The sequence below is a fragment of the Lithobates pipiens genome, unplaced genomic scaffold, assembly GCF_037356315.1.
Source record: "Lithobates pipiens isolate NorthernLeopardFrog02 unplaced genomic scaffold, aLitPip1_a1.2 Scaffold_13, whole genome shotgun sequence".
Taxonomy (NCBI): Eukaryota; Metazoa; Chordata; class Amphibia; order Anura; family Ranidae; genus Lithobates; species Lithobates pipiens.
In genome coordinates this window covers 107,470,477-107,481,332 of record NW_027507718.1, presented here as the reverse complement: position 1 = coordinate 107,481,332, position 10,856 = coordinate 107,470,477, and the positions used below count along the sequence as shown (strand labels likewise).

At 41.3% G+C, this 10,856-nt stretch overlaps 1 protein-coding gene across 1 annotated transcript in view; it reads right to left on the bottom strand.

The window, feature by feature from the left end:
* Positions 1 to 773: 773 nt before the first annotated feature.
* The window catches only part of TRIM14 (tripartite motif containing 14), a 139,631-nt gene continuing 129,548 nt past the window's right edge, over positions 774 to 10,856 (bottom strand). Inside the window, exon 6 of the mRNA XM_077475381.1 lies at positions 774 to 6,080. Coding sequence (XP_077331507.1) covers positions 5,545 to 6,080 — 536 coding nt within the window. The 3' untranslated portion in view covers positions 774 to 5,544. The remainder of the gene's footprint in view (positions 6,081 to 10,856) is intronic.

Genomic DNA, 10,856 nt, shown 5'->3' with positions numbered 1-10,856 from the left:
TAATTGTAAAAGCAAAGTGTATGCAGTTGCTGAAATCCCCAGGCATATTATTTTAATTATTAAAATTATATAATTATTTAATGCATTTGTGTATTTTCAGTGTTCCTCCCAAAGCTGCATGAAAAAAACCCTCTCTCCAATGTGCAGTATTTAAAAAAAAAAAAAAACATTGCATTTGTTGGTACATATCTCCTACGTCTTTTTTTTAATAGTAGTTTGCCTTTTAACCCTTAAAATGCCCAGAATTAAACTACAAGATTCACCCATATAGACATCAATGCCTGCTAAATTTGGGTTTGCACTATTTCAAACAAGATTTGCAGAACCCTTGGTGATCTAAACCCAGGCAGATTTGCCCATCACCAAGAGAGAGTGAATCTCCACATCTGGGACAGAGCAGTAAAAACAAGACAGTGGTTTTAACACTTCTGTTTGGTTTTCCTGGCTTATACCACATGTGCCTCATGGTAATCATAATGGCCTACTAATATGGCTTGTAAGCATCTTACTGACATGTGCATCTGCCAGACAGATCTTGAATCGGCATATGCATATAATTTCAAGGCATTGGAATCCCAGGATATATACTGTATATATGCTTGGTAAGATTCACAGTAGCACACATCTGTGCTTCCCAGGCATAAAAGGGGCTTAGAGTATGCATGCAAAATGTGCTAACAAGCTTTTTTGTTGCCCATACAGAATTATACACCACCCAATATTTCAGAGCAGTAACTCTTTACCTTAAAAGCAACGCATTTAACATGAAACAATTACGGTATATTGCTTTTATTTATAAAAAAATTTTTATATTCCCTATTCATAATCAGAATTACAGAACCACAAGACAAAAAAAATATTCAATTTTTTTGTTTCAAGAGCAGATCAGTATATATTGATGTAGACATCTGACGGGTTGCAATTTTACAAAAACATTTTGCTTTAGTCTTTATAAACATTCTCAGTTCATTAATGCCTGAAACAAAGCTGCCTCTTGCTATGGCGTCTCCTGTTATAAAATAAATTAGCTCAGAAAAATAATACAGTGTGATATTTTAGAATGCATTTAACAAGTCTCACAGCAAGCCACTGTGATCAAAATCACCCGGCTTCTCTTTTTTACAAAAAGCTGTTAAAAACTAGCTTGGTAATACAAAAATAATGCAAAATAGTATTGTAATTGTAAGGCGTCATGCATACAGATGCTTAGCAGCTCCTGTGTGTTGAGGCCTAAAAAATCACCAGCACTTTCAGGCGCCAAGGAAGCCACGTACAGCCTCCAGTACAACTGTGAATGGCTTCTGCATCATCATTTACCCGTGCATGCGTGAAGGGGACTTTTTTTCCAAACGCCAAAGTGGTACCTTTGGAGATAATCACTCTAAGTACATCTGCAAGAAGCCATCAGTGTTTGCCTGAGTACGGCCGCATATAGTCGTTCATTTGCATTGCTGTACAGATTGAATTGCTTGCAGATCCCCAGGATTTTACACCTCAACACACAGGAGCTGCTAAGTGTCCATGAGCAGGAGGCCTAAATGTGGTGAATAAACTGATGGGATATTTTATTCTCAGAGTGGCACCCGGAGCTGTCAGAATAAACTGAGCAGGAGCTGCAGCCGGTGATCAAGAAATGTTCTCCAGCATGATCATTCGACAGAATTCAATCAAAAGATTGACTTCTATCAAGCAGGGACAGCCACATACTTATTAAGAATCGTCTGGACCCTGTTTGATGATAGCTTCTAATATTTTTTTAACCCCTTTCACTTTTAATGAATAGTAATATAATTTGCAACATTTTTATATAATTAACTATATAAGCAATGATGTTGGTGGGTATGATATACATCCCATCCCCCAAAAAATTCAGTAAATTCAAACTATAGAGCACAACGTTAAAGCTGCCAAACACTTTAAGAGGAAAAGAGAATTCACGCAGTATCTAGATTAATGCAAATCAATTTATTATACAAAGTTAAAAGTCAAACGCACTCCACAATACAATGCATAAAAACATTTAGCTATCCACTTGTATGAAAGAGATACCCTGTATCCTATATATATATATATATATATATATATATATATATATATATATATATATATATATATATATATATATATATATATATATTACACATGCTATACTATATCATAAAACACATATTCTATAGACATCTTGTTTTAGAATGTAGGCATCCTCATGGATACAGACTGGATATAGCAGAGGGTGGAAGGGTACATCTCCACACATTTTGCAAAAAGGAGCTTCTTCTCGAAATCAGGGTAAAAAATGAGTATGTCTTATCATGAAGATACATGGTTTGAATTGAATGGTGCTGTGCAGAATCCCACAGAGTGAAAAGAAAAGGAGGGAGAAGAAATTTGTGAACCCCAAACATGGGCGGACCCAAGTGGGTCGAGGAGTCTTAAACCAAAAGGCAAGCCCATCATATTCCTGGTATAAGAAGGAGCTCATATGTACGGGGTCATATGTGAGTAGCAAAAAATCCTACAATTAGATATCAGACCAAGCGTCCCTCATAAACATCAGCTAGGGGGCTGTCTATGGTGACCTGGAAACAAGCTATTGCACAAGTAGTGTGTTTGAACAGAAACTGTAAAGCCCCCACACTATGAGATTTTCTGCTGATTTTTTCCTTCAGATTTACCAAAACTATATAATATGAGGTCAAACCTTAGGAGTTTCAATTTGTATGCAATCAGGCAGGCCCTTGCACTACATGGGTTTTGGTAAATCTGAAGACAAAAATCAGTATAAAATCTGATAATGTGTATGGGGCTTAAGAGTGTGTTTTGGCATCAAGGAGAAGCCATGTGACCAGGACGTTGCCTGAGAGGTAATCTAGGCTATGCAAGGATCCTGAATGTATTGTTAGGATCCCCCAGCTGCCAAAGCCTGCCTGACCCCTCTCCAGCCTGGAGCTCCAGTGAGCACTGGAGGGGCAGAGTAAAGAGCAGTGACTGATAGTCACTGCTCTGAGAACACAGAGAACTGAGTGATCAGCCAATGTGTAATCACTCGGTTTTCTGGCTTAGAGAGGGCGGGGGACTGCTGCAGCATAGAGGTGAGTATGTATGTTTTTTTATAAACCCTAAACCTCTCCTTTAAGAGACTATGAGGGTTATTTACTAAAGCTGAAGAATGCAAAATCTGGTGCAACTCTGCATAGAAATCAATCAGCTTCCAGGGTTTTATTGACGTAGCCTAATTGAACAAGCTGAAGTTAGAAGCTGTTTGGCTACCATGCACAGCTGCACCAGAGTGCTCCAGTTTTAGTGAATATCCCCCTATTTGTGTCATTAGGCAAGAGACTGTGTAACCGAGGTGAAATTTTATTTGTCACAAAACTGACTGAGCCAACTTGCTCAGTCTCTGTGGAGATAGGATCAGGGACTCTGAAGGTTATTTAGCCAAGAGACTAGAAAATGTATACTCTGTTGTGGTGATGGCGAAAACCCCTGCTGGTAACCCTGTGAGTTGTTTTCAACTTTTCTCTTAAAAAAAGGTGGGTTAAAAGCCTTTGAAATGTACTTCCCTGGCTGGACTGGAGTTGATGAAAAGCAATACATTTTAAGTGAATCCCCACAGATGAAAATGTTAAAATTGGTATTTAAGTTTATATAAAAATAGCATTAATTTAAAAAATGTGTTTAAATACATATGATTTATCCCATTGATTATGATTACTTTGCCAATCTGACAATTTTTTTTTTTGAAAATGTCAAACTTATTCTTCTGTACGCTGACAGATTCCTGTGATCTCAGTAGCACAGTTAACACATTTTTCAACACAGAGGGTCACAATGAGTATTTAACGTTAAAGCTGAAGGTTCCCACAATGCAAAGGGTTCCATGACTGCAGGAGGTGGACTTTCATTCATCCATCCCCAAATCAGGGAATGATTTGTATTGTGAAGACTTATAGGACTGGTGCAGGGCTAGTGCAAGGATTTTGGATGCCTCTCCACCTATTTCGTCAGCCGTGGTCCACAGGCCCACACATGAGCCTCAGGACCCAGCCTGAAGACAAATAGTGGTGGCACCAGCTAGGGTAGTATAGAGGCAGGCTATGGTAGTATATGGACAGGCAAGGGTAGTATACGGACAGGCTAGGGTAACATATGGACAGGCAAGGGTAGTATACAGACTAGGGTAGTATACGGACAGACTAGGAGAGTATATGGGCAGGCCAGGGTAGTATATCGAAAGTCATTGGGAGGTTCCATAATCCGAAGAACAACATAATATGATAATGATGATCAGCCTCCCCGCTGTATTTAACATAGGCAATGGTCATGGCATGGGGAAAGGTCTGTGTGCAGTTATGACTGTACAGTACCTTTCCGGAGACTTCTGCCGCTGGACCTCACATGGACTCTGCTGCTCTGCATGCCTGCACGGCTGCACTGATCACTTCCAGGCTCCAGCCAGTCTGCCAGCACTCTTCTTTTACCTGATTCACTCAGCACCTATTGCTGAAGGAGTCAGGCAGTGTGAAGGGCAAGCCGAATCACTGTGCCAGGCCAGCACAGCAGGGACTGAGAGACTTCCACCACAGATGCATGTACCGAAAAAAAAAAGTTCCTCTTAATCTACAGTCTCCTGGCCCTATGGGTGAACTGTTGGAACTCCCCTCAGGGAATATGATTATGGAGCCATGGCGGGGATTTGGTGAAACAGGATGTGTATACTGGCTGACTCTGGCTGTACACATCCTGCATGAATTATGAAATTGCAATACATTCAATGGAGCCCAGAGGAGATATGCAGGGTCTTTTAGACCCTGTATGTCTCATTAAAGAGAACCAGTCACCTAAAAATCATCAACAAAAAGCCCCCTATGTGATGTAAAAAAATGTTAAGCAGAAAAAAATAATTTTTATTTTGACGAAAAATAAAATGACCCTGAAGCAAATAAAATCCCCCCCCCTCCCCAAAAAAAATGTTGAGGCCTCCCACCCCCACATTTACACATGCACGAACGTAAAAAACAGGGTCAGGGTGCCTACATGTAAAAACGTTGATTGAGATACATGTGACATATCGCCGTGCATGCTGTAATGAGAGAAATCATTCTAGCTTCTCTGTAACACTAAACTGATGACCTATAGGGGACTTTTGAAGTGTCACCAATAGAAAATATAGGGTACTGAAGTTTGTCGCTATTTCACAGGTGCACAGAAATTTAAGGTTAAACATGTTGGATATCCATTTACTCATCTTTTATATTTTACCAAAAATTTGCCGTTTATTGCGTTTGTTTGCCGAAAAAAAATCACTTTATTTTTTTTTTTACTGAAATTTTGCGTTTCTTAGACCTTTGCGGTAATATTGTGTGACATAAAAAACTGGCCACTATTTTATTCTCTAGGGTGTCTGCTATCAGAAAATATATAATGCTTGGTGATTTTATCTAATCTTCAGGCGTAAAATGATTACTTAAACGTGTGCAAAAATTGCAAAAATGGCTCTGGCAGCGAAAAAGGAAGAAAAAAAAAATAAAATAAACTTCAGCTTTAAGTCAATCTACAGATTGTTACTGATCCATCCCATAACCGTAAAGCAGGATACAGTGGTTCTATAAATCTGCAGCGAAAAGTATGCAAGTGCCTCATTCCTGCTGTGACATCAAAGAAAGAAAGGACTCCAGATTCATAGTCCAAGAAAACCCCAATTTTCTCTGGGTGGTGGTTGAGATGGATTGCTTTCCTTTCTCCTTTGTGGAAAGCCCAGTACTCATGATCAAATCTTTTAATACACCATGATCCACTGGTCCATCCGAGCCGACTGAACTCAGAGTCTCCTTTTCTCTGGATTGATGGGTAGGTGACGCCTATCCACCATCCTTGTCCTGCTTGAAGGACATCTACCTCCCAGTAGTGTGTGCCAGAAAAGTAAGAGTCTCTGCTTAGTATCTGCATGAGTTTATCAAACCTTTGAGGGTGGCTGGAGTTAAATTTCCCTAACCAGGCACAGTTTGCTGTAAGAAGGTCTTCAGAGAGCCTCAGCTTAGGATGCATTGTATTGGGATCTAATGTTGGACATCTGGCATCTGAAAAATAAAATAAAATACATTATCAGTTTCATATTCATATTACAAGTGAAACAGCAGTGATTGTGGCTGAGGGAGAAATAGAATAATGCGGTGCTGCTATCTTGTGGTCACATGGAGAGTGCACAGATGTTACAGGAATCCTGTGCAGAGTGCCATTGATGACCTTCCTTAAACTGCTAGTTGCCTGGCTGTAATGCCGTGTACACACGACCGGACTTCTCTGCGGACTTTCGGTGGAGTTCTGACGGGCTTTCCGAATGAACGGACTTGGCCACACATAATCACACCAAAGTCTGACAGATTTGAACGTGATGACTTACGACCGGACTAGAATAAGGAAGTTCATAGCCAGTAGCCAATAGCTGCCCTAGCATCGGTTTTCGTCTATCGGACTAGCATACAGACGAGAGGATTTCTCCATAGGAACTGGGTCCGGAGGAGTTCCGGCTGAAAAATTTGAAACATGTTCTATTTCTAAAGTCCGTCAGATTTGTGGACAGCAAAGATCTGATGGAGCCCACACACAATCGAATTGTCCGACGGATTCGTTCCGTCAGACCTTTGCTGTCAAAAAGTCCGGTTGTGTGTACACGGCATTAGGTTTCTTGCACATGGCATGCATAATTACTGTTGCAGGACTTGCAGCTTCCACCTACAGCCACCAATTGAGATGAATTAAAAGATGCGGCTGTAGGAGATCACTATTACAGCGGCCAAAACTCAGAGGGGGGGGGGGGGGGGGGTTGGCCTTCCTGACCCCACCCTGTATTACACAGCAGTCCACATGAACAGAGTAGTGGACTGGTGCAGACATTCACCCCATAAATTGTGGGTCCACCTGTAATAGGATTCAGTGCCAATCCCCCTAGTGGGATTACCTTGGAGTGGGTCTCAAACCCACCTTGCAGGAGCTTCACAAATATTTCAGAATAGCAGAGACAGACAGTTTTCCTTCCCCGTTAACGCCCATAAGTGGGCACCCGGATTTCATACCAGAAATTTCAGAAAGGTCCTTTTCAGCCAGACCAGAGACTGGTTAGAGCCTCCTCTTTTCTCGGCCCCTCAGAGTGGATTGACCTCACAGGCCTATATCCTATCCTTAATTCCTCAATTCTAGGTAAGTGTAAGATCTCTCAACTTTCACACTTCCTCCTATCCCTCGCTGATAATGGCTGTTTCCACAGACAGCCTATGTCCTTTGAAGATTTGTGCCTGGGAGATGAGCCTATACGGAAATCTCTTTCTTATTCCTATAACATCTTACTTGCTCACACATTTCAACATGACCTCCCATACTTGAGGAAGTGGGAGAGAGATCTTAACACCACATTCACTGAGGATCAAAAGAACCGCATCCTCTTTTTTGCACATAAGTCATCCTTGTGTAGCAAATACCAGGAGATCACCTACAAGATTCTGACGCGATGGTACATGACTCCATCTGTACTAGCATCAATATTCCCAGGACATAGCCCTCTGTGTTGGAGGTGTGGTACTTAAACTGGCACATTACTTCACATCTTCTGGGAATGCCCAGAGTTGACCCTTTTCTGGAGGCAGGTACTACAGATCATTCACAAGATCATAGATGTCTCCCTTCAGGATAATCCGGCAGCAGTACTCCTAAACCTATCCCCCATGTCAAGAAAGCGATACCGCAAATCCTTAATGAAACATCTCCTGAATGCAGCAAGGGCGTGTGTCCCCAGTGTATGGAAGCAACGATCTACAACTGTGGTATCACAGTGGTTTGCTAGGGTGTGCAACATTCAGTGGACGGAGCAACCCACAGCTGCCCTAGGGGAAAGGGAGGAGGGACACAACATTCGCTGGACACACTGGGATCTGTTCCGATTCTCCGACGAATACAAGTCCTACATTTGAGTAACCTGTCTTAGAAGAATTTGAAGCCTGAGGCCGTCGACCCTACCTGAATCCTTTATCCCCCCTCCCCCTCTTACTTACCCTCTATCACTTCTTCTTTACTCTTTATCTTTATTTCCCCTATTGACACCTCAGGTGTCGTCCACTCTGTTTTCCCTTAAAAGAGAAAGTTCCTTTGGATTGCGGTAATCCTCTGGTACTGCTCCACCGAAACCAGGACTGATAGCTACATAGTTCAATTTAGCTCTCAGGTTGCCTTTCCCTCTCCTTAATGCTCTCAATCATTGTTCTACATAGGTCCAATAAAACTATCCCTATTTTGGGATTGGAGACTCCCGCTGCTGTCTAGGCTTAACTATAGGACACAACTGTTGTGGAGTCCTTAAGCCACAGACTCCTGATTTACTATAACTATGTGATGGAACAGTGCCTGTTTTTTTTTATATTATATGTTGACATCCCTGACTAGTTATTTTTATTGTCTACCACTGAATTTTCATAGGTTGACATGTGTGTTATGATGTCATTTTGTACCAACTGCATTCCTTAAATAAAGATTTAAAATAAAATAAAAAAGATGCGGCTGTATGCGGATATGGGCTGCAATCCCATAAAGCACACATATGCGCTGAATGTACTCATAGAACATGAAGCATACATCTTAGGGTTGCCACCTGTTCGGGATTTACCTGGACAATCCGGGTTTGAATCATGTGTCCGGGTTTCAGGTGGACTGAAACACGGACACATGATTCAAAACCCAGACTGTCAGACATTATTCAGACAGGAATGTGGCTTGGAAAAGGGCCTGACACAAGGATGAGAGGGCACTATGAGCGCTGCATTACTATTCTCTTTGGAGCTCCCAAAAGGTGTCCTAGGCCTTTTACAATCCTATAGTCACGTATAGTGTATACAGTGCCTTGCGAAAGTATTCGGCCCCCTTGAACTTTTCAACCTTTTGTCACATTTCAGGCTTCAACAAGTGGGACACAATTGTGAAGTGGAACGAAATCTATTGGATATTTTAAACTTTTTTAGCAAATAAAAAACTGAAAAGTGGTGCGTGCAAAATTATTCGGCCCCTTTACTTTCAGTGCAGCAAACTCACTCCAGAATTTCAGCGAGGATCTCTGAATGATCCAATGTTGTCCTAAATGACTGATGGTGATAAATAGAATCCACCTGTGTGTAATCAAGTCTCTGTATAAATGCACCTGCTCTGTGATAGTCTCAGGGTTCTGTTGAAAGCGCAGAGAGCATCATGAAGACCAAGCAACACACCAGACAGGTCCGTAATACTGTTGTGGAGAAGTTTAAAGCCGGATTTGGATACAAAAAGATTTCCCAAGTTTTAAACATCCCAAGGAGCACTGTGCAAGCGATCATTTTGAAATGGAAGGAGTATCAGACCACTGCAAATCTACCAAGACCTGGCCGTCCCTCTAAACTTTCAGCTTAGACAAGGAGAAGACTGATCAGAGATGCAGCCAAGAGGCCCATGATCACTCTGGATGAACTGCAGAGAACTACAGCTGAGGTGGGAGAGTCTGTCCATAGGACAACAATCAGTCGTACACTGCACAAATCTGGCCTTTATGGAAGAGTGGCAAGAAGAAAGCCATTTCTCAGAGATATCCATAAAAAGTCTTGTCTAAAGTTTGCCACAAGCCACCTGGGAGACACACCAAACATGTGGAAGAAGGTTCTCTGGTCAGATGAAACCAAAATCCAACTTTTTGCCCACAATGCAAAACGATATGTTTGGCGTAAAAGCAACACAACTCATCACCCTCAACACACCATCCCCACTGTCAAACATGGTGGTGGCAGCATCATGGTTTGGGCCTGCTTTTCTTTAGCAGGGACAGGGAAGATGGTTAAAATTGAGGGGAAGATGGATGCAGCCAAATACAGGATGAAACATTCTGGATGAAAACCTGTTGGAGTCTGCAAAAGACCTGAAACTGGGATGGAGATTTATCTTCCAACAAGACAATGATCCCAAACATACAGCAAAATCTACAAAGGAATGGTTCACAAATAAACGTATCCAGGTGTTAGAATGGCCAAGTCAAAGTCCAGACCTGAATCCAATCGAGAATCTGTGGAAAGAGCTGAAAACTGCTGTTCACAAATGCTCTCCATCCAACCTCACTGAGCTCGAGCTGTTTTGCAAGGAAGAATGGGCAAGAATTTCAGTCTCTCGATGTGCAAAACTGATAGAGACATACCCCAAGCGACTTGCAGCTGTAATCGCAGCAAAAGGTGGCTCTACAAAGTATTAAAGCAAGGGGGCTGAATAATTTTGCACGCCCCACTTTTCATTTTTTTATTTGTTAAAAAAGTTTCAAAAATCCAATAGATTTCGTTCCACTTCACAATTGTGTCCCACTTGTTGGTGATTCTTCACAAAAAATTAAAATTTTATATCTTTATGTTTGAAGCCTGAAATGTGGCAAAAGGTTCAAAAGTTCAAGAGGGCCGAATACTTTCGCAAGGCACTGTAGTAAAAAAAATTAAATTTGCTGTGCGCCACTGAGAGTCTATGGGATTTGTAGTGCACATAGAGCAGTACACATTACCAGAAAGAACAAGTAATAAATAAAAAGTGTTGCCTTTAGTTCTACTTTAGTAGTAAGCGTGAATTGTAATTAGAAAGGAGATCTCTAATGTCTTTTTCAGTTATGTTCCCCATAGCAAAACTCTTTCTATATCCAGTGAATGACTATTAAAAACTGACTCCCCTCTTAAATACAGCAAAACTTCACTTCTCACTGCAAAACTGGAACCGAGTAATAGTGAAAACAGCTGTTTTTCCTTTGCTTCTTAAAAAGGTGTAATCTGTTTAATACAAGTCACAAACATACTGATTTGCTGCCATCTAGT